We start from the raw sequence: 25073 nt of genomic DNA, 5'->3' as shown, positions 1-25073 counted from the left end.
TTCAGGGTCTGTCTGGAATAGGCAGAAGTCAGGCATACAAATGAAATTTTAGAGGGGAGCTTGGTCCCTGATAGACAAGGAGGATGTAAAGGGAAATACTGCACAGAAACATAAATAAATAGCTGAACTTACTATTAAGTTAAAACGCATGATTTTTTATAAAAATAAGATCCTTGGAGTTTGATTTTTAAACAAATTAGTGAAGGCTTTGGTGGTTTCTTTTGAACAGATTGATTTCAGTCATAGAGAAAAATGAGAACACTGAGCAGGAGGCAAATTTCAGTAGAGCAGACAAAAAAAGCACTTGAGAGGGAACAGAAAATACCTTGGTTCAGCTAAATTCCTGGAAATACTGGGTTTTTTTAGATTGGGGAGGGGATTCAGTGTGCTACAGGATTAATTTAGCAAAATTTTTTCCACTTCTGTTTCCAATAGCCCAAAAAAAAAAAAAAATTAGGATAAGCATCTCTGTAGTCAGCTAAGGGGAAAGGATCCATTCAAGTGTTTACATCTGCTTAATATTTTTCAATAGAATGGAAAGTTTCTTCTTTCTTTATCATATCATATTTCTTTAATTTTCAAGGATTATCCTCTAAAATAGTCCATTGGATTCCAAGAATAAGAAGTCCTTTAAATCCTAGTGTTAAAATCATTATTTTGAGTTTTTTGTACCTCATTAATGAGTGGATTGGGATTCTCTTTTTTACTTCTTTCCTATGAGGTTTGGCTGACCTGGCATCAAGCAAACTCAGTAGATTCCCATCTGTAACTGAAATTTATTAGCTGCTAATGTAGAAATCTTATTTAAGTTTCTCTGTGAAGTGAATTTTTGCTCCCCCAGTCTAAACATTGGTAGATTGTTTCCCGCCTAAAATACAATGGTTTATGATATTTTCAAATGGAACATTTAGAAAATTTTTTTTAATACTTTGTCAAAGGCACATCAGACTGTTTATCTGCTTATGTGTTTCCCTATTCTGAGTGTCATAGCTCCATGCCTAAAATTACAAGTCTACATATTTACATGATTCACGCTATAATAGTTTTTTAAGTTTTTTGGTGTTTACCCAGGCTGTATTTTCTATCCCTCCATTTGTAAAAAACAGTTTTGTTCAACCACATACTCAAGTGTGTATACATTCAAAAGGATCCTGGTTTGCAGGACTGGGGCTGAGGATGTTGAGATATTGCTATTGGCGTATGGCTTTCTCTATTTCCTACATTAGACTTAAGATCTCAGCAATGAATTTAATGACAATATTTAAAATGAAAATTCTGTTCATTTAAAATTGTTACATAGTGTCTTAATTATGTATAGTTGGTTGGTTTTTTTTTTTTTTTTTTTTTTTTTTTTTTTTTAAAGTTTTTCATAGTGTGTTAGAATAATCCAGATTGGGAGGGACCTCAGGAGATCTTTATTCCAACCTCCCACTCATAACAGCAACAGCTGTGACATGAAACCAGGTGGCTTGGATGCCTAACAAGTAGGATCTTGTAAGCACCCAGGGACAGAAACTGTACAACCTCTTGGGTTACTCTGCTTGACTGCCCTAATGGTGAAAAAGTTTTATCTTTCTACTGAGTTGGAACCTCTCTCTTGTTTCAATTTGTGTGGATTGTCTCATTGCACTGGCTTGTACCATTATGAAGAGCCTGGCTCTTTATGTGGCCCTGCACTTGGGTGTAATCCTCTGGTTGTCCCAGATTAGCATTAGTGGCAATCTTGTTTTACCTCCCCGTGTCAGTGGTGATGACACTGAACACCAGAGATGCCTGTGATGCTTTGATTGCAGTGGGCCCCTGGGCACACCATGTCCCTTTAGCTACCACCCTTTGAATCCACCCGTTCTTCCAGGTGCCTTTCCCAATCACTTCTTCTATCCCTTCAGACCATAATATCCTATCTTAGATTGAAGAATACCATAGGAGGCGTGTTTGTAAGGAAAGCTTCCTTACAGAAGAACTCTCTAATATGCTGAATAGGAAAATGCTAAACCCTTCAGAGAGGGTAGGGACAAAGCACACAGCATGCGAGTCCCTGCCTGCACCTGTGAGCGTGGCCCCACAGAGGCAGAACTCTGTGCTCCTGCCAGTCCTCACAGATGACTGAGTTTCCTGGTTGGATAATCTAATTGAATAAAACCAACTTCATGCCAGTAAAATAAGCAGTAGGGATTATCAATTCTGTTCGTGTTAGCATGATGTTATAAATGGAGTAAAAATGGGATATTTTTGTTTGAGCTTTCTTGTGTGACTTAGAACCAAAGAGGAAGCAAGTCTGACTGTTGAAACTCAATATTTTTTGCGCAGAAGTAGCATTACAAACTGTGAAAGCACAGAAGGGGAGTGCAATTTGCATGTTCTTTCACAATGAATGAATTATTTATTAACTGGTCATATTAAGCAATACAAGCAGAATTAATATTCTCTGTTCAGCTGAAGCTGTAAGGCAGCAGCATGTTTCCATGAAAACTCTGCTTATGGCTTGCATTTTCTGATATGCTGATGAGTTCTTAGAATGTGTTTGGATTGCTAAAGTGCCCATGTTCCTAATCATAAAGCCTTTAATGTTTCTCCATCAAAAAAACTTACTTCACCAAGAGTTGGGGTTTGTTATAATGTGGTTGACCTTTTATTTCCAGTCCAATATTTCATGAGAATGCATTCATTGAAGTTTCTGTTTAGTTCCTGAGTTCTTGTAGCAATATTCATCCTTAGTTTGTGAAATGAATACAGCAAAAGTGGAGACAGACAAGTATTTGACTTCACTTACCTTGAAAAGGAGCTTCTAGGCCGTATTCAGAGATCGAGCAAAATTTGCTTTACTTGATTGAGAAGAAAGTATTCACATTATCAGTGGGCATAACTAGAGGAACCTCTAGGTGAGGTGCTCCACGTCTCCCGAAACTGGGCTTCCTGAGAAGTTATTAGGTCTCCCTCTGTGAAAGTTACACTGATCCTTTCTTTCCTCTACCCCCTCTAATTCTACTGTTTTCTTCCAGGCTATATCAGAATTAAACCTCACATTTGCATTCAAAAGGCAGGAATTCTTTAATTAGAGCAACGGAACTCAAATTTGTGTTCTCCTTCATATTTTCCACAGGGCAAGAAATATAATTTTTTTTGTAAATGAAATTTTTAAAGAGAGATCTGTATTAATCTGATGGCATATAGAAAGAGCTCACCAATTCACAGGGGGTTCACAGCCTCAAGGTTAAAAAGTAATGCACTTGTGTGTGAACAAAACTACAAAGAAGGCAATTACTAAATATTTAATACTGATCGTTCTCTTTTCCACTCTCTCTTTTCACAGCATTAGAGAGCATGGAAGGATACTATTACAGAGACAGTGTCTCAGTGGAAGAATTTCAAGCTCAGATTAATGCTGCCTCACTAGAAAAAGTCAAGCAGTATAACCAGAAACTACGGTGGGTAATAAACCAACATTCCTAGAATTAGCTTACAGAGTTCTGTTTTTCAATTCAGTTTCTGTGACACAGCTTTAAACTGAAATGTGTTGTCTGGTGGTTGGCTTTTGGTTTCATGATTGACTAACATCCAAGATTCATGATTCTGACTTTTCTGATTTCTGCACCTTTAAGTTACTTTTACAAAAATTGTTTTCTCTTGCAGGTTCTAGCTGTAATTGCCTTCAGGTTGTTATACTATTGCATATAGAAAGGGAAAGGTCTACTTGATCACAAGTGGAGTATCAGAATTGCTCCACCTTATGACCTGATTTTATAGATGATATTTACCTAATTTTACAGAATAGGACTTGAAAAATGATGTTCTTTTCCTGCTTTTTCTCCCCACACCCCACCATACTATTGGGAATACCGGCATATTTGGATATCTGCCTCAGTGTTGGCTATGGATGACAGAGTGCATACTTGCCAGTATATGTAGAAATTATGCAGCTGTGTCTTTTGGTACATATTTCGTTAAGGAGTTGCACACAAAGACAGAATTTCTATTATACAAAATCATCTATCAGTTATGAAGTAAAGTAAGGAAAACGGGTACATAGACCACTCTTGTGTCTCACTGTGTCTGTGCAAAACACCATTTTGAGGATTCTTACTTGCCACGTGCGTTGAAGAGTGCGAAGGACTATGGTAAAACCACATCTATTCACTTCTAAAATTCTTGAATTGGATGGAAATGTCATTTCACCAGGATGATTTGGTTTATAAAAGCAGCAGAGAACAGGAGTTAAAATAAGCTCAAGGACAATGGAGAAGGGGGAATAAGATAAATGAGGGTCTCTTTTACAATTCTTTCACCTGTTGGTCCTCTCTCTGGAAGGTTTTCTTAATGGATGATCTTGCAAAATTATTTATCTTACTTGTTATTAAAGCAGTGGGATTTCTAGATTCTGTTTTAATCTAAGTACTGCTATAGCAAAAATGATTTTAAGGCCAATTACATTCAGTGAATATGGTGTATTTGATTATTTTTGGTGTGACATCTCTCAGCGTGCTTGTACGTCAATGACAGATGTGTTCATTTAGTCTGTTTTCCATCCTCTTGTATTCACACTTCCTATTTGGGAAAAAGAGTGCCTCCTGAGTATTTATGTGACAAGGCTTATGTTATAAATCAGTTTTACAGAGAACTTTGGTCATGCCAGTATTTGGCCTAGATGAAATCGGCTAGTGTTGGGAAGAGATTGTATCAGACAAGGCAAGACCCTTTTTTTTTTTTTTTTTTTTTTTTTTTTTTTTTTTTTTTTTTTTTTCCTCCCCCCCCTATGAATAGGACTAATTTAACCTGCCATAAAAATCCTTAAACTAAATTCTTCCTGACTCTATGTTCTAATGTTCCTTGACCTTGCTTACTTCATGAGTTAGGTCCTCCATTCATGCTGTGGCTATAATGAGGTACATTCCTACAGTGTTGTGACTCACGGCTCTGATGAGTTGCTAAGCCTCAAGGCCTAGCTTTATAAGAAGTTACCATGAAAAACTTATCATTAACAAAAATTACCATGGGTATCTCTGCCCAGTCAGAAGAACAGGAAAAGAATTGATTTTTTTTCAGCTCTAATGTTGGACTAGAACATTCAGTAACTGATTTGTTTGCTTTCTAGTGAACTCTGCCCATTTCTTAAGTGCAGCACAAACAGCTTCAGGAAGTAACTGACAAAATGTGAAGAGGAAAAACAGAAAAGCAGATGCTTCATTCTTACTCTGCTATTTGCTAGCCTGTGTAGGTGTTTGGCCAGGAGAATCCAATGAAGTAACTACAGCAGCAAAAGATATTAACATTTGGGTAATTGCTCTAAAGAGCAAAAGAATAAAAAAATAACAAAAAAATGAAATTGAATATTTCCTGGAAACATATTCAAGTGCAATAATACTAAAACTCTTCATGTGGAAGAAATCCTCTGTGCAGCACCTCTTAATCAGTAATAAAACAAGTCATTCGGGATACAACCCATGAGCCATTCTCTCTCCATAGGAAAGGAATCTGCTGCTTGCTTGTTAGATGACTGTCTGATGACCATTTTATGATAATCTCTCCATCACTACAACAGCCAAAACCAAGTGTGAGCAACAGCTATGCAAAACGTCTTGGGAGAAGAGTGCGGGGACTAGGGGGAAAGGAAGCAATGTTTGGCCGTGGCATCCATTGATAACAACTCAGGAAACAGTTTTAGCTTCTCTTATTCCTGATGCATTGAGTTAGTAATGTGAAATAAAAGAGACTGCTTGAGGGTGTATGGTCCCAGTTGCATACAGAGGTGTTGGCCTAGCTTGGTATGTACCCAAGGAGGAGAGTAAATTAAAAAATGAGTATTATCTTTGCTCAGCTACCTCTTAATTTCTTGTAGTAAAGTCTTGTTAAAGTTTTAGTACATAGAATATTTTTGGGTGATGGATTTCATACTGACGTGTGCTTTAAAAAGATTAATATACAGATTATTTATTTGAAAGAACCAACAGATATATTAGGAAATTTTTTGTGGATTTCAGGAAGGATAGCTGTTGAGTCAAGAAGATGAACCTTTGCTTTTATTGCAGAGGTCATTCATAACTCTGGAACTCTGACCAGCTTTTCTACAGTATCAGAATGGATGCAATAAATCCAGGTGCAAAATTGTCTGCCTTGACACTGATTTGAGTATCATAAGAGCTTCTGTCTTTCATGGTTCTTGCTTTGGGGCTTTTGCAAATTCTACCTCAGCTATGAAATAGCTTATAAGATTATCATTTTTATGAGAATGCATGAAAGACAGTTGAAAACAGGTTATAGAATTTCATGTTTATGTGGAATGGAGGAAATGTCCCTCCATCTTCTGTAATGGACTTAACCCTAGCTATTTGAATCTTATTAGTAATATAAGGGAACTTTATTCTAAAATAAGCTCAAGTTGAGTTCTTCCACAATTCCTGAGGCAATATCCTCCTGACCAGCAGTATGTAGGAAGTGCTTTATTGAAATAAAGATGTTATTTAAAGAAAACCAACAAAACAACCACTACCTAGTTCATGAAATTTCAATCTGCTGAGAAATTTTCAGCATCTAACCCCCAATTATTCTTTATCATGCTTGATTTTTTTTTTTTTTAATTAAATTGCACTTACATTTATAGTTCACCAATTCAGTTTCTGTGACACTAATAAGGAAAATAGAGTTATGTTCAAATTCTGTTTGAAAACTGAGCTGGTGTTAATGGTTGCCAGCAATGTCAGTTGAACCTGATCAAATTGTTTACTGAAGAGAAACATTCAATACATCCAAGTGAAAGTAATTAGGTCAGCAGAGATTTTCAAGATCTTTATTACTATATGTTTGATAGCTCAGCAGTTGTCTTCTAATTTGGAAGCGGACTAAACAGAACTTGTGTATCTGACCACTGTGGAGGTCAATGTCAAGTGAGACCTTTTTGTATTCTCCTTCCTCCTCTCACTTGTCCCCATCTTCCTCCTTTTTTCCTCCTTGACTTTCAAACAGGCTTTTTTTTTTGTCCTGAATCAATCCTTTTGCTGTTACAGATACAAGACATTATTTTGCCTCAACAATGCAAGACACAATGCTGTTCAAATCCATAACTACTACAAATGCTGACAGGAATAACAAAATCTCACAAATGCACTATATTTATTCAGATTGCTTGGTTGATTTAAGTATTGTCTTGCAAGTCTTGAGTCATGTAATTGTTAAAACATGAGGGTAAATTTAAAGCAGTAATGCTTCAAAATTACAGTTTAAGAATTATTTGTTTAAAAATACATTCTGTCCTTTGAATATGGTCTTTGTAACTGGTAAAGGTCTATTTCCTGCAGTGAGGTTCAGTATGCTAGCCATTACTGCATTGCATGGAATTAAATGTTATGGTCCTTGCTGTGATGGTCAGATTGGTTGTGATGCAAGCCTGCTGGAAGCTGGGACAGACCCTGACATACAGGTTAGCTTCATGGCCATAGCTCAGCCATTCTTTGGACTGAACAATGACTTGAAAGTAAAGCATTTAGTTGGATATGAGAATAGTTTTTATCCTTAGAGAAATAGGGTTTGGGTTAGCTTTCTGCAAAAAGTAAGCCATTTTTGCAAATGGACTTTCAATGTCAGAATGAAAACTTCTGTAACGTTTGTCCGAGTTATCATAGGTTGGACTTGCTGGCCCAGGATGGGAATTGGAGTGTGCAATAAGAAGCTGGCTCTCTCAGTCTTCCTATCTCTGTATTTGACATTTTATCAGATTTTTTTTTTTCCTGGTGGTGATGGGGTTTGTTTGTTTGTTTGTTTTTTGCAGTGTGAATTCTCATTCTGGGCAAAAGCTGTCCCTCCTATTGACATTCTATTAAAATGTAGTTTTTTGTCTTAATCAGAAAAGTCCAAGCACATCTGTGCTTTAAGAGGTTTTTTTCCTGGATACGTCTGTGCACATAAGGGATGTATCAAAAAGGCAGAGAGAGGATGTTCAGGGCACAGGTCATTCAGCAGGGTGCAGGGCTGTGGCTGTACCAAGTCTACTTCCAGCTTCTGTGTCTCTGCAGTGTGCTTCCTTTTCATTGTTTACTGCAAGAGCAAACGATGGCGATCTGTAGGTGCTGAAAACTGCACATCAGTGTATGTGCTTGGATTCCAAAACTGTCTATGCAGATAATTTTTAGCTAATAAGAAATTAGAGAAATTAATGGCTTTTAGATAGATGAACATTTTTAATGCTTCTTCAGAAATGTATGCTTGCATTTAGACATCTATACACTTTCAAAATCTGTTTTCTGATGTTATGATGTCTAGGATTGGGAACCTACAGAGGAAATGAGAAAAATAATAGATGAAGGTGAGGTCAGGAGAGTTCTACTTTTCCATTAATTTTCTCTTATCCTCAGCATGGCACTTTCTTGTGACACCTCTGATTATATGGTGACCCAGTTCTTTACTCCAAAGATAGGATCATGCTGTGGGAAAGACAGCTGAGGATTGCTGTACATCCCCACCACTGGTGTGGGTGCTAATTACCGCTGTGTAGTAATTAACTTGCCTGTGCATCAATAGAGAAAGACAGTCTGGAAAAAAATGTTCCTTCCTTCCTGCCTACCATTCTGTGTGATTTGGAACTATTCTTTGAAGTCAGCTGTGTCCAGGGTTATTGGCAGCTACTTCTGTAGTCTGGTGTACAGCCGTAATGGAAGAAAAACTAAAGCAAGCAGTAAAGGGAAAAAAGTGGAAATTGTTTTGAGTTTTCTTGGTTTTGTGTTGGGTTTTTTCTCCCTATGTTGCTGGTTTCTTGGATGTCATTTTAGGAGGTAAATACAAGTCTGTTATGCTAAGGAAGCAATTACAATCAGTGAATCTAATGACAAATGATTTAGCTAACTACCCTCATTACACTGAACATCTGATTACAATGAATGTAATATTTGTCATTTAAAAGAGTTTCATTTACAATGTAACTTCAAACATTTTTTCTGTCTGAGGCCTCCTGTATTTATTTTATGTCATAAGTAATCCTCCACAGAGCAATGGCAAATTTAACTGAATTATTTTTTCAGGGATGTTGCAATTCATTAGGTTTTCCTGTTTTGGGGTTTTCTTGTTTCTTTTAATTTTCAGAAAGATAAGAAAAGGAAACTATTTCTGCCCCTAGAATATCTGCAAACATGGAACAAAAACTATCTGAGGAACTTAACATCTTTTTTATTTATGCACACAGGTATGCACACACAACAGCCTCTCAAGCTGCAGGCTTCGTGGCAGGACGATGTTTTCTGTATCCAGTATAATTTAGTCCAGGCAGAAAATAGATGTGATGGCACTCATGGCTTCAGGCTGAACTAAAATTCTCTAATAGTTGCTTTGCTATAAATGAGTTACAATGACATAAAAGATGTACCCACTTAAAGGTAGTTAATTACTGTGAAAGAAAGAAGTTGTTTGTCTCAGAAACAAAATGATGAAGCCTCAAGGCAATACCTGCATTTTCAGAAGGCTAGATGGTATATCAATTCTTGTAGTAAATACATTAAAATCCACCTTAAGGCTGACAGACTCCTTGCCCCACTGTTTCCAGGGGAAAGCTTTTCCAAAGCAAATGCTCGAGTGGTAAAGAAACTTATGGTGCTTGTCCTTGTGCTGCTCTTGTCCTATGACAGGTCTTTCCTTCATGTCTGTTCAGTTTGGTGGGTGACATGTTAATGAACAACTAACAGTTTCTGTCATTGCCATCAAATTCAGAAGAGTGATGTGAGGAGTGTTATGGGTTTCAGAGAGTGATTCTCTGATAATATTTTCTTTTTGTTACAGTGAGATGTTTCTAAATCATATTGAAAAACTGCTCTCCTTTGTTCAATACTACCTTTTTGATACACTGCTTTGTGTTCTAAACAGGAGCAGTAAAGCTGGACTGCAATACTACACAGACAAATTTATCCTGTATTTTATATTACTATAAACATTGGAAATCTTAGATTTTTAAGATTTGGTTCTAAATGTTTAGAAATTTGTGACATAACTCTCTAAAAGCAGAATCTTTTTGAAAGAGAAATTGAAAATTAAGCATTCAGTATAAAAGATATAACAAAAAAATAATAGCTAAGTTTGTCTCGTGATGAACTTAGTGAGAATTACTTCAGATAGAACAGAAATTAAGATTCATTGCATGTAAGTGAAGCAAGACCAGAGAAAGAATAGAGAGATCCTGGGAAAAGTAAATTAAATTTTTCTAGCTGGTCTAAAAGATACTGCCAGATGGCTTCAATTTAGCTTTGGGATTTTTTTTTTTCCGTTTTCCATGCTGTGCTCATTCTGTGAATGTAAATTAATTGTTTCTTTAGACTTTTGACAGAATAGGATCGGTATTTATTATTGGTAGTGTTCTGTAATTGAAAATTATGAGTCTTGGTAGGTTATATGTACTGACTCTTAGCTCACTGAGGTGAAAATCGGGTTCATCCTGCTTTCTTTATCTGCTGCAAACACAGAGAATGTGTATCTGCAGTGATCAGAGGTGGAGCCTTTTCTTTCACTCCTGGTCACTGATAGGAGTCCAGCCTAAGCCTAGTAGTCAAAACCCTAACCACCTGATGAATATTTGGCATGCTGTCTCTTTTAACAGTGTATTCCACGTCTGGAATATCAGGAGCTAAAACAGAGACATCCATTGTCTGAAAGACAAATGTGGAAGCAATTACTAAGCATTATTTGGTTCAGTGCGGATTTGGCTGCTTTGATAGCGATGGGAGAAGCAGGAGGGCAGCTGTAAGTGGTCTGTGGTCAAAGAACTTCTCTTTCACATCACAAATAGGATGGTTTCAAGTGCTCTTGGATGTAGGTAGAGACACTGGAGGCAAAATTCCGGAAAACAGGTGAAAAATGGGCAGTGTTACATAGAGCAGTGGATTTTTTTTCCTTTTTTTTTTTTGTCATCCATGACTTTGTCTTCACATTTCTATGCTCACATTTATGTTATCCTCTGCTTTTGTGTTTACAAAGGTTTAAGTGTACGGCTGTGAAAGACCTGCTTCGATAGCAAGCATCCTCCTCTGTTTCTACCTCAGATACTTGTGCTCATTCTGGTGGCAATTGCTCAACATACCTTACTCACAGGCTGAAGATAGTTTAAATTGGTGGGAGACCAGTCAGTAGTTTAACCAGATGCTGCAGTCTTGCAAGAAAATGAGGAGCATTGTGAAGATTCCTCCCCTTAGTTAACGAGTCTAGTTTCATGGGAATTTGGTTTTCAAGAGTTGAAAGTCTGTGTCCCTGCTAGTGAACTCCCAGTCTGATCCACTAAAGCAGTTGCTTGCCGAGGAAGTCCTTAAGTTTCATTTCTTGAAATTTTCTTAATATCCCTCCCCACTTGTAAGTATTTAAATGCATTTCTAAACCTGATTAACTTTTTTCTCTTTTCTGTGTATTTTTCTTGTCTCATCAGTCACATTCCCTTCAACAAAGCCTGTGCTATTTCCCACAGAAGAGGGAAATAATAGTTGTCCTGTGTCCAGCCAGAACAGGGTTAATTTTTGCATTAGCCAGGAGGGACATGGCTAGCACCTACATCATTGCCAAGGGCAGGGGAAGGGAGTCTCTTCCAAGGAGAAGAGGTTCGTTCTGGCGGAGTAAATGTGGTGCTGGTCCTGAGCCAGAGGGGGCAATCAGGGTGGCTGTGGTCGGATTGTAAGCTCCCCAGAGAGCATTTTTGTTGGGGAACCACTCTCTCTTTTGTATACTTTTGTCATTAATATTGTTGTTCTCGCTGTTTGTTTTCTTGCACCACTGCTGTTTCTTGTAAATTGTTCTGATCTCAACCTGTGATCTTTAGCTTTTGTGCCTCGAATTCTCCTCTCCAACCAGCTGCAGAGGAAGGGGGAGTGAGTAATGGTGCATGGCTTAGAGTGGTTTCAGAAGAACGACTAAATTGGAGAATATCATTCCTAAGCCATGACATCAGTAGAGACTGACAAACGTTGGTTTGCCACTTTGTGATCGGAGTAAGCCAGGAATCATAGAATTATTTAGGTTTGCAAAAGATGGAGTCCATCTCGGAGGTGTAGTCCAACTGTTAACCCAACACTGCCAAGTCCACCACTAAACCATGTCCTTGAGCTTGGATGCCATATCTACACATCTTTTGAATACCTTCAGGGATAGTCACTGAACCTGGGCAACCTGTCCCACCTCCCTCAACTTTTCCCAGCTCCCTTAACTGCTCCTTGTTAGACTTGTGCTCCTGGCCTTTCTCCATCTTCATTGCCCTTCTCTGGGCACGGTCCAGCACCTCAAGGTCTTCCTCGCAGTGAGGGCCCCAAAACTGAACACAGAATTCAAGGTGTGTCCTCACCAGTGCTGAGTACAAGGGTGTTAGGACCTTAACAAAGGGTAAGGCTTACTGAGTTGCTTACTCCTGAAATATGTTACACACTATTAGAGCCACATGGTACTGAAAGTTTCCGTTCTGCACTTTCGTTTTCACAATAGTTGTGAGAGGTCAAAGTATTACTGTATGTGCTCTTTGACAAGTTAAGACCTTGGTAGAGTTGTGAAGCTTTTCAAGTGTTAAAATTAAACCTTTCTGTAACTACTAAGGATGCTGGTGACACCATACATAGAATTGCATTACTGACAGATGCTAGGAGACATGATTTAAAATTTCTGCGTCTTAGCATGGGTTAAGAATGTAATTATACTTGGTAATTTATCATTTATTGAGATTTGCCATTTAGTGAAAAGAATACATGAAATAATTTTCTATAATAGAAAATGGATACATTTACTACAGAAAAAATATTTTTTACATATATTTTATATGTATATAAATGTATTTACAAATGTACATATATATAAACATTATACACACATTCACTTGTGTAGCTAAAAACTAGATGTCAGAACGTAGAATTGTTATTCAAGAAATACAAAAGTATGTGTGCACATAGATCAAAAATTCAGAGATGCTGTTTATCTGGGTAATAAATATGTGCTTTTTAGTTTGAACTGAAGAAAATAATTAGGGGCTCCCACACTTCCCTACTCCACGCCTCTGTTCTGATGTGTTCTTTCTCAGGTTTCTGACTGTGATTTTCTACATCATCTTGAATATCTTGTGACCGAGGGATAAAAAAGTCTTGTAGAACTAAGATCCAGTTCCATGCTTCTGTTGAGGACAGTAGGAATTAATTTATATGTTTGCCACAGGGATGTGGAAATAAAAAATATAAATAAATTCTTCTGCGCTATAACATCAAAGGAGAATCTTTCTAGAGCAGAACCATCAACTTGGTGGTATTTATTGCCATAACCCAGTTACCTCCTCCTCTCCAATTATTTCTTTTCTATCCTTGTGTTTTGAAGAAAAGATTAGCAATACCTAGGATAATCCTATGGGCTTACTGGCACTAGAAACAGAATAAGACTAAACACTCGGATTGGCTTGAATTATCTTTCTGTTCGAAGTTACTCAGGAATGTGTGTCTCTGCAGGTCTGAAATCTTAGGGTTCTATTTGCAAAATTTCAATGTTCAGGATTTTATACATGTCTGTGTCAGTTTTGGAGGGTACCCTGTAAAATGCTTCACTAAGGAAACATCAGTACTTTTGCATTTCCTTTGTACTCAGGTTCTGGGAAGACATCTTGGGAAAGGATTTATCTTGTGAGAGATTTTTCTTTTTGAACGCTAAGATGTTTGTTACCTTATCCAGGTGTTAGTTTTCCCTGAGATACTTGTCCCTATTATTTGACATTGCTGTATAGGGATATCCTACAAAAGTTGAACACAGCAACAATCCTCAGTAGATTTATTGTGTATTGGATTATCTACCTTTTCTTTTTTAAAGGAAAGCTTTTCTGCTGGATCTTAGAGAAATTGCAAGGCTTTAAAAGCTAAACTAACATCACATTTGGAGACAAAGAGCTATGATTTCATTCTGGTTCATTTCAAATGGATTAGAAAATATTGTCCAAATTGGGCACCATGCCAAGATTGCCATTAACTTTTCCCATAAAATATTATTAAGGACCTTAACAAGCATTTAGTAATTAAGTGAAGTGCTTTGGAAATTTATGTGCTGTCCACAGGTTGTCATGTTCTGTAAAATACTGAAGACAGTTTTTATGAAAAGCAATAAAATAAAGCACTTGAGAAACATCTGGGAGTGTTATCTGATGGGGAAGGAATAGTTTCAGCTGTAATAGGATATTTTGATATTTAAAATGAATGTTGCGTATAGTTGATATTTTGTTTGGTTTTTTTTTAGGTTAATGAATAATTGCCTGAATTAATGGAGTAATTCCTATAATCATATATCCCATTCTAGCGTCTATGTTGCTTCATTTTATATCCTGAGTTAATTATTTTCCATGTACTCCATTAATTAGTGTACTGTTCCATATTTGGTTTCTGGTTCCATTTAATGCATCTGAATTTGCTGGAATAACAATCCAAAGAGATGGGATTGCTGAACAGGCTCTGAATGAAGCAGATTTTCCTATTGTATGGCAAGAAAAAGCAGTGTAGGCTTTCAGTCTGATAGTGTTCAGTGCAGAGCGGGATGAGGCTTTGTTTTGTAGCTTTGCTAAGAAAGAAAGGTTGGTCTGTTGCTGCTGAGGTAGCGTTTATGTGCTGTGGCCACTCAAAATGATTTATGAGTAATTTTCTCTGCAAACCTCTTTTCCTTTCAGTAGTGTCCAGCATCCTTTGCACAGAGTGCATTGTGGATCATGCAGCAGGCTTAATGGAATAACAAAACTAGATTATCTTTGCTGTGCTTTCTGAGGGAATGTATTCAAACCTTAAATTTGAGAGAAGTTGTTTTTCAAAACTGCAAACTACAAACAAATAAAAGATGGATGGAGGTTTTAATCAGCTCAATTATTCCAGATTATTGAAGAGTAACGGATATTCAGATCTGCGGTCTGCACCCCTGCCCAGCAAGTGTGCAACAATATAACTTCTCTTCTAGATGAAATCATAAAATAAGAAGGGGAGAAATTTTTAACCTTGTGTCCTGCATGAATCAAGCTTTAATGACTGCAGGATCCAACTGATCCTCTTGTTTAAGAGTTAAGTTATGAGGAGACCATTTTTTTTCCTTTTTTTTTTTTTTTCTTTTTTCTTTTTTCTATCCCATATTATAGGGCAACTGAAATTTGGCTGCCAAACCCCTCAGTTCCAGCCTGGGTTGTGGCTCACTTATGACCTTTAGCCAGATCTGTGCCTTGAGCACACACTGTGGAGCTAGATCACAGTGATACCTTAAGGTTGTCTCTAGAGAATCTTTTTTTTTTTTTTTTTTTTTTTTTTCCTGTATGTTCCACATTTCAGTTGGGCTTCTCTTGTTCTGTTTCATTTAAATGTTGCCCAGAGTTTGTATTAGTAGCTGTTGCCTGGTTCGCACTGGTAGGTAGGGAGGCCTATCAAATAGTTCTACTTTCAGCTGCCACAGGAGATTTTAGGAGCCTTACAACCAGAAGAATGAGTTTGTGATCAGAGAAACGTGGAATGGTTTGGGTTAGATGACCTTTAAAGATCATCTGGTCCAACTTCACTTTTGTGGCAGGGCAGACTTAAAAAAGTGTTGCTGAAGAGACAGTAAAACCTGTGATCTTATCACAAAGATATATACGATATTTACTCTACCTGTGTTTAATGATAGCTCCTCTGTGGTGAGCAATTAAGTTGCTTATAAGTTGGAAAGTTAAAACAAAAATTCCTCTAGGGTTCCTGTATTGAAGAAGACATATATAATGCATATTTGTCCACTGTAGGGTTTCTGCTTTTTTGTTTCTGTCTATATTATGAACATGTATATATTTCCTCTGTCAGTACTATGTTTCATGTTGGGGATTCTGATTTACATTACTGCACTTATATACAGCAAATATAACAAAAAGCTTGTAAAATGTGAAGATCAGGCACTGTTTGTATGCCAGTTTTCCCAAAGCCACTCTTAAAATCTATACAGTTGCCACAGACCTTTTCATGGGTAGCTTTGTTTAAAATTGCTTTCAGATCCTTTTTTTTTTTCCCCTGATAACTAGATGTTAAAATGTTGCACTATACTGTCAAAGAGCAGAGGGACTGTTTTTGTCTCAGAACAAAGTATGTTCCTTATTACTTTAAAAGAAAGAGTTATAGTGACTGTTTATTACTGTATTGATCCTTGACCCTCTCTTACTTTAAGGTAAAAAACTCTCCAACCTTAGTATGGTGTCTAAGAATAGTCTCTTGTAGAAATTTGGTTCAGGACTTGAAACAATTAGTTTTTACCTTACTCTATCTGTTTGTTCTTTCAGGGCATTCTACCTGGACAAGTCAAACTTGCCTCCAAATTCAACATCTAAGGCAGCTTATATAGATAAGGTAAATAAAAATATTAAGTGCCTAATTAAGCTCTGCATGTTATGCACTATGTTACTGAGACTTTCTTTATTCCATCATAAATTGAATTGTTTAAAGCTGGGAGGAGAGGGGCAGGGAAAGGAGGAGCTCTCCTGCAGCGTTTTGTCCCACCTATGTCTTTTGGGGTAGGTGGTGCCCTGTGGTTCTGTATTAAATGGTGGGGCTGGAGGTTATCTGTGTTTGAGAAGAGGAATCATTACTTTCCTTTTTCACTGTGCTCTCAGAGCAATACAACTGTCCTAGGAGCATGTGGGGTAGGGGAAGACAGGTGCAGGCAGAAATCCTTTGTTCTGAAAGCTGGAAGTGCTGTTCCAAATTAAATACTACTTCAGCATCCTGCTCAGAGTTTTCCTCTGAATCTTCTCATTTAGGCTTTCTTCAAATGCTTTCATCTGTCTTTAAACCTCTGTGGCTGAGAGATCCCAGGGGCTATAAAAATTAATTTAATGCTCTCTTCTCTTGTTGGCGAGTTAATTCCCGTATTGCACCCCAGTAGGGGGAGTAAGGAAATTCCTGGGGTCTTGCCTGCAAAAGTGGTTGAACTACTGTGGCTTGAGAAATAACAGTGCTCATCAGCTGAGCCCTATGACAGACTGAAATTTCATGTCAGTACCATCCAGCACCAGTGTTAACAGACTGGTAATTCCTGGATCCATTCAGGACTGCACATGAGGGGAGAAGGACATTTGCCACTCCTTCCTTGGGGAGTCAGCAGCTTGCCTAGCAGTCACAAGTGCAGGAGGGGATGTTTATCTGTGAGGGAAGTGCTTGTTATCCCTAAACCTGTTCCCTATGTATTTCAGCAAAAAGTTCAAGGGCAAGAGAAAAGTATCTCATAATCCACATCTGACCAAGGGATGCTAGGTTAAGCTCATGCATTTATTTTGCAGATGGAGCAAGCCAAGAGTGAGTGCATGACCCATTTTTGGCTGTGCCTTTCACTTTTTTGTCTGTAGCTCTGTGTAAGTAGGTAACACTAGCTAAAATCAATTCAGACAGATGCCAGTTAAACCAGTCAGACCTAAACCAAGTTGAATCTGTTTGCACCCAGGTTTAAATATGCTTTTTGTTATAGCTGATTTTCGTGACATCTGTGCTTTTCAATGAAGTAACTATCATGGGACCAAGTGAGGCGGCCATTTCTCTAACTAATTAAAACTGTCTTTAGGGAATTAATCTGTCTTTCAAGAGATTAATTCCTTGAGTAGCATGGGGGTTTGTTGGAATCTTTAAGTGTTTCTGAAATAAAGAAGAGTGGGAATTTGGAATTAGGTGGTCTGAAAATTTCTGTTGTGAACATCTCATTTATACAAAACACCATGAGATACTAGTTTTCATTGCTAGACCACTTTTGAAGGCTTCTCTTCTGACATAAGCTTTGCACTTGAAAGCTGCCTTCTTTACTTCATTCATTCTTAGTACAGTAATGCTGGGATTATTTTAAGTCTTGGTACGAAGTTAACTGTTCTTGCTTTGTAATATGTTTTTGTCACATCTGTTCATTTCTATTTTTTAATGTTGTTAGTCAGGATTAGGAACTAGACATTTGATAAATAAAGGACAGTGTTGTCATAAACGTAAGCTGATTTTCTTAGCAAGTCAAGTAACAAGTCTTGGTATTTTCCTGTGTAGGTTGTTGGTTGCCTCTTTATGGCTTCCCTTTCTTTCCCAGTCTGTTAATGGATGCACCACCCATGGGTTAGTCAAGTCTATTGACATGAAAAACAGTTCTGTAGGCAAGACTGGTAATGAAACAGTCAGTGATGGGAAGAACTGAAAAGCTTTAGAAGGTTGTCATATGTCCTGTAACAGAAGACCCTGTGTTTTGTATTTATGTAATGGAATTTGGCTTTCTCAGCCAGACCTGGTGTTCTACCTGCATCTCTGATGACCTACTCTGTTAGAGCATTTCATGTGCTCTCAGGAGCAAACATTCAAATACCTCTCTTTTCCTCTCCTGCAGCTGATGAGGCCTCTCAATTGCTTGGAGGAGCTTTACCGGCTCATAGGCTCCTTCATCCGATCCAAGCGCACGGCTGCCTGTGCCTACACCGCGTGCAGCGCTTCCGGCGTTGGACTGCTCTCGGTGGCGTCGGAACTCTGTAGCAGGCTTGGAGCTTGTCACATCATCATGTGCAACAGCGGAGTTCACCGGTATGACAATTTTTCCCCCTCCTTTTGTTGCAGTCTGTCGCTCCGTCATTGCAGGTTGGAGACTGCTGCTGTTTTAGAGATGGGTCTTACACTAAATATCTTACATGAAATAGTGAGTGCGCTTGAAAGATCTGTGGTGAAATTCTAGAACTGTGTTTGCAGTGACTGACAGAAATGAACAGTACAATTTTTTTTGGTTTGTGCAGTTTAAATGAGATTGTTCCTTATTCGAGTCGGTAAAAGGCAGAAATCTTAAATGCTGAAGTCAAAAGAAGATTGTTGCCTAGATGAATAATACGTATGATACTGAACTCCTAATACAGGCAAGAAATGCTGAAATTTGTATTTACTTTGTATGGTACAGGGAATAATACTAGAGTTTGATTTAAGAAAGATGAAACATAAGACATACGCATTTTTGCAGGTACACCTTCTGATAACAAGAGGTTCAGCCTAAAGGACAGTTGATGAGTTTAATACAATACAAAAAAATAGACTGACCTATAATCAACTGAACTTTTTCATCAACCCTAAGAGATTTTAATAGACAAATATATACATATGGCATCAACACAGAGCTCTCTAGTACTTAATCATATTTGTCACAGGCAGCAATATATTTATACTCCAGCTGGGCAGATTACAATTTTTTGGGACAGTGTACCAAAACCGCAAAGACCAAAACTGGAGAGCAGGAAAAGCCCCAACAAAGAAAAGAATTAACATAACAAATAATCTGATACTAAAAATATGCTCTTTTCATAAGAATTCCAAACTGTAGATTGGGGTAGAAGTGTGTTAAATGCTGCTAAGTTTCTGATCTATGCAAGTCCTTATTTTAACAGTCTTTGTTACCAACAGCTTGTGTTAGAATGAGCATTACTTTCTCCTCATTTTAAGTAATATCCTTTCTTTCAAAGAATTTTAAGGAAGGGAGAAGAAAAAAAGCAATTGCACCATAAGCTGCAATGCAGATTATCATGCATGAAAAAAAGGAAAAGCTTCATATACAGCCAAAAAAAAAAAAAAAGTTGTATAAAGACAGTGTTTACCATTTGAGAGTTGGCAACAGAGTATTTGTGTTACTCTCTGTCAATGATACAAGTGTATATGGCATACTCTATACTGTCCTTAATGTTAGGGAATAGCAGGAAAAAGCTTTGTTATGTAACACTAGTCACTATATCATATGAAGATGCTATAGAGCATGGGCTGTCATGAACACTGTTGTTTCAGAAGACCATGAGGCTATACAGCTTTTCTCTTTGTCTTGCTTTCAGTTTCGTGTCTTACATGATCAGAAAAGACTGTAGGCATAATTCTTGATGGGTGAAAAAGACTGCCTCTGGGTTTGATCACCATTTCATGAATTTATCAGTACATTTGTGCCAAAAATTCTGGTAGTTTAAGGCTAAAGTCAGAACTGCCCAAATAAACTATTGCCCTGTGGTGTGTGGGTCACAAATTATTCAGAGTAATTTGGTAACTGAATAAAAAGTGGTTTGCTTAAATCTGAACATGAGCTGTTCTAAGATGAAAATTAATTAGTCATCAAATTTCTGCTCAAACTAGGGCTAATTCAAAGGTAAAAACTCCTAAAATGTCTATGTTAGTGTATTTAAAATTCACAAAAAATTAGAAAACAAACATACTGGTTTTAAAGACTGTATTAGGAACAAGGGAATGAGATTTAGAAGTGTTATGTATGGGTTTCTGTCTAGATGTTAAAGGATGTCATCATCGTCTATTTACATAAAGGTGCAAGATACTTTTCTCTAAAGCATGACTAGTTCTGCTTTACAGTGAGTCCATTTGAGTTTTGATAAAAGATGCTGCTAATTCATTTGTGAATTAATGTTGCCTTTGTGGCTACCATCTGTTCAGAGAAAGAAACATCAGCTCTTGGCATTATCAGAAATATTTCAAGATAGGCTCTCCAGGCAAAATGAATGGGGTAGGTGAGAATTTGTATAGGTACTCAGCGGTTTGTACCCAGAAGTTCAGAAGAAAACTCATGTATTTAGAGAAAAGAAAGGATTAATTGACTCTTCTTGGGGGAGTAAGTCCCTTTAAGTGGTTAAAAGCAAGAAAGTTTTTTAATAACCATTTCCTGAAATTACTGCTGCACATGCAAACTGGATGGATGAAGAAGTTTTTCCTTAGCATTTGGAGTCATATAAAGTCACTTCATGTTTTCTCTTTCTGGTCTCCCTAGAACACATCCTACAGTTCAGTACTAAGTGGGTTTTGGGTTTTGACGTTCTGAAATTGCTTTTGCTCAGTTGGAAAACTTGCTTTGTCTCTGGCTAGTAGGTTTGCTCAGTGAATTTTGTGCCCAGAATTTCTAGTGCTAAATTTTGGAGTGTTTTTGTGGACCTACAGTCCTTGTTGCTCTCAGAGTGAGACAGTCTTGCAGCAGCACAAAATCCTGTGAGGAAGAAAAGAAGAAAGAGGTGCTGGATGTGATCAAGTCCAATAGACACAGAGGATTTTGTTTTATGCTTGCAGTCTTGAAGGCTAAATTCTGTTTGTTGGAGTAGTGTTTAATCAGGGTGGATAATGTTGTGAAATAGTGTCCCTTAGCTTGTTATCTAGCTCTTTAAAGCTCAAGCTACTGATTTTCAGTTAGAGGGGATATTTATCTCTGGTTGTATCCAGCAGTGTGTCTGGCTTCCTGTTTTCTTAGAAACTAAATACTGTGAAGTCCATGATTGCGTTCAGTTGCAGAATTTCACATTTTGTTGGCCCAGATCAATGACTCATTACTGTTTTTTAACACTAGGCCGCAGATATTAAATGAGTTGAAAACTGGTGTTATCTACAGATGCTACTAGATTAATGGATGGGGGAAAGATGTGAATTTTTCTTGCAGATTAAATTTTGAAAATCTCATTTTTCAGTCTTTCCAGCTTAAAAATGAAGCTCAACTTGGAGCAAGGCTCCCCCATACTTTCTTTTTAAAAGCCCTAATTTTAACTGAGTTTCTTTGATTGGTCTTTAAGGGAGTGAATGTCTGAGAATCTCTGGAAGAGTACAGGGTGCTCTACTCATCAACACCTTCCTTTTGTTCATGGGGAGTGGGACGTGAGCAAGACATTAATCTATCAAAGTTTAAATACATTTAATAGAATTAAATATATATATATATACCTCACTCAATGTATTCATCTCTTACTGAACTGACTGGAGAGCCCTTTCTGTGTTCTCTCAATTTAGATGTCATGGGGTGACAAGGGAGTAGGGGGAGGTTCTGGCACGGCTCCTACTAAGCAGAAGCAAGTCCCAGGTAGCTTGTAAGGGAGGCGCTGAGTGACAGTCGAATGCAGAAGAGGCCAAGAACTATGAAACAGCAGCTTTCACTGCTTTGACAGTGATTGCTGATCTCTGGATCAGCAGTGCCTTGGTTTCTGACTTCTCTGTGATCCATATTAAATTGCTTTTTACGCTGCACTAGGCTAAAACAGCTTGACAGAGTTCATACTTTCATCCCTATATCCAAGATAATGCTAGGGATTTTGAATTGCTAGTGATTGCTTTTCTTTGATTTTTATTATGACAATATGTTTACCAATTTACATCACAGCCTGCAATCCTATATCTATTTCAGACAGCAGTTCTTTTCAAATACTTTTTGAGCACCAGAAAACCAAGGGTGGGGGAAGATAAGTCCCTTTAACCTTCACTGTCCTAAGCGAAGTATGAGTGCTACAAACCTCCCCTTGGATAAGCGAAAATGCCTTGTTGATCAACAAGAGGAACAGAGCTCTAAATTAGTTTGAGAAATCAATAGTTTGTATTTTTATTTCACCTTTTTTTAATCAGTCATAATTATATTTCTGCCTGCCAGCCAGCTGTCACCCTGTAAACAATGTTCCGTTTTCTTTGCTTGTGTTCATTCTGTTTGAAGTTGTAATCAGTCTGTACAAATGCAGGTGATGAAAGGCACTTTTAAATTTTATTGAATCATGATTCTAGCTCCTGCTAGAGGGAGAAGAGCAAGACTGCACTGCACAGGCATGTCCTAGTCTCTTTCTGTGCCAAAATGAAATTAGGTGCAGCAGCTGCAGAAGTCTGTTCAGGGACCATCATCCTTACAGGCTCAAAGGAATAATTTAAAACATCCAAATGAAACAAATCCCAAGTTTATTTAAATTTTTGTGTTTCCTGGAGGATCAAGGGAAAAATCTTCTATAATCTTGATGAAACCCAGAAAAATCACAGTTTTATTTTCTTTTCTGAATTTTAATTTCCCCTACAGAAATTCTCTCCTTAGCGTTACCATCCTTCAAGCAGTGGGGTTCTGGCTGGCAGACACTTGGCTGAAGGATGAGGCAGGTTTTGCCAAGTGTTGATTATGCTGTCTCCTGTAGCTGGCAGTGGTCCTGCAATCCAGCTAAACCTGCTTCATCTTCCACACTGTGAGGCAGAGTAGCACCATAAGCTGTCCATCACAGCCAGCTGCCTTTCTGTGAATCGAGTGAAACAAGGTGAAAAATAGGTACTCCAAATTTGTATTTTTGACATTCTATCATAAGAATTCTTCCTTTTAGATTCAGAAATTTTCCTGTAAGAATTTAGTTCTGAGCTCAATGAGTGCATGCTGCGAGGAAAATCTTTGGAGTTTTGCAGCTGTATTTAGGCTATCAATTCCCCAGTAAGAAAGCTTTCGGGGATCGATGGGACTGCTTTCAGGAGACGGATGAGCACAGACTGAAAAACCGATCCATACCCTTCTCCAGCCTTCTGGTTTTAGTCCTGGGCTTTCAGTCCTGCTGCCTTCCCATTTAGTCAGGATTCTCTTCTATTTTTTGAATGGTAGTTATGTTATGTCTGTTTACAATTAGTGTATTTTTATGATACCATACCCACTGAGGCATAAACAAATTTCTCTTTGTGTAAAAAAATTTAGGATAATAGAGTATTACATTCTGTACTGGTTACTACCTAAAACCAGCTAAAAAAAATTGAAACACGAGAATTTCAAAATGTGAGTCTTAGAATAAAATAAGCAAGACATTTAGCACAAATAGTGCTATACTTTTCCTACTGTTCCAAATTTTTTATTTTGCTCTATATTTCTCTTTCATGGGCAATCTGGTACATCTTTGCTTTGTCACCTCTAGTATATCCAATACATGTACAGGATAGATTATAGTCTTACTGTTCTCTTGCATATTTTAAATTCTGAGACACTATTTTTTTTTAAATGCAATCTGAAAATGCAGAGAAGTGAATTAAATGCAGTGAGACAGAAAAGATTGATCTAAGTTGTTACTAGTATGGATTTCAAGGTGTGGGTTTTTTTCTATTTGATCATCTTTTAACATTATGGATATTTAGTAGCAGGGTTGACACGCAGTGCTATTACTGTGCTCTCATCCTTTCATGCTTCAGTTCCTGCATGATTGCCTTATCTGCAGTCCAGGTCTTTTAAACTGGTGGTTTTCATGCAAAATCTTCTACTATACAATAAAAATGAAATAGGACCTCTGACAATCTGATATTAAAAACTTAACCAGATCTGCTTTAATTTTTTGGCAAAAAGAGAGGTAAGTTAATAGCCTGAATTATTACAAGACAAAAAGTAAATTGCAATTTTTTTACCAGATTTACTTGCTTGCTTACAGAGGAAGAAGCCATTAATGGAAAGACTTTCTGCACAGAATGAAAGATAATGACCAAAGCTGGGGCTTCAGATGCTTTTAGATTGTGTTTATTTTAGCAAGTATGCTGGAAAATGAGTAAATAAAAGGCATGGAATAATTAAAATTTTTGGAAGTGCTGTTCTCTCATTGAGCAAAAAATATTTAATAGTGAAAATTCTTCCTTGCAGCTGACTAGAAGTGTGAAGATCTTACAGGAAAAATGATTGTGAAAAAATGCTTCCTGCAGTTTTTTAACACTGACAGATGATGTGCAGTGAAAAGAAGTGCTCTTTTTTTCTCTGCCTAATTTTTCTTTGAAAATCTCTGTTTTAAAAGAGGTAGAATAGTTAAATATATTTCTGGAAATAGCTTGGATGACAATAATCTTTCAATCTACAGAAAAAAAAAAAAAATCAATATGATGTCCTGTTGCAGTGCACTAATTGGGTTTATATTTCATCGGATTTGTAATGTTTTTTCTATGTATCATGTGATCTGTCCTTGCCCAGCAGTGCCCATCCCCCACACTGAAATGTAACCTAACTCTGTTCCCTTCCCACTTCTTCCTTGTTGGGTGGTGCCTCTGGGCCCTGCCTCTGGGCCCTGCCCCCTGGGGAAAAAGCCCCGACAGGGGAGGGGCCAGGGCTCTCTGGCATTGGCGAGTCATCGGGAAAGGTCTCCAGCAAGCAGAGCAGGACTTGAGAATAAAAGCTGTAATATCCAAGCCGGTGCCAGAGAGCCAGACTCTGTTACTTTTGCCATCGGTGGCCGTCTAGTCTCGTGGGGAATTCTACAAGGTCCTTTGTGTTTCATACTTCATTATTAAAAATTACTAATATTGAACCAAGTACTCCAGATAAAAATATGCTTGTAACTTAGAAAAGAATTAATTAACCAAGGATAGGTCTGATGTATGACTTAT

The 25073-nt window shown here is 37.6% G+C and overlaps 1 protein-coding gene across 3 annotated transcripts in view; it reads left to right on the top strand.

Moving 5' to 3' along the window:
• The window catches only part of PREX2 (phosphatidylinositol-3,4,5-trisphosphate dependent Rac exchange factor 2), a 177466-nt gene that overhangs the window by 128937 nt on the left and 23456 nt on the right, over positions 1-25073 (top strand). For 2 of the 3 annotated variants that reach the window (XM_040058544.2, XM_040058553.2), the window contains exons 36-38: positions 3314-3428; positions 16247-16313; positions 18316-18506. In XM_040058544.2, coding sequence (XP_039914478.1) covers positions 3314-3428; positions 16247-16313; positions 18316-18506 — 373 coding nt within the window. Of the gene's footprint in view, positions 1-3313; positions 3429-3633; positions 3767-16246; positions 16314-18315; positions 18507-25073 lie in introns of those variants that run through there. The other variant, XM_040058562.2, reaches the window with a different exon arrangement.

This window comes from Hirundo rustica, chromosome 1 (assembly GCF_015227805.2).
Source record: "Hirundo rustica isolate bHirRus1 chromosome 1, bHirRus1.pri.v3, whole genome shotgun sequence".
In the NCBI taxonomy this organism is placed as follows: domain Eukaryota; kingdom Metazoa; phylum Chordata; class Aves; order Passeriformes; family Hirundinidae; genus Hirundo; species Hirundo rustica.
The sequence above is the reverse complement of the archived record's forward strand: the minus strand, read 5'-3'. Positions and strand labels throughout refer to the sequence as shown.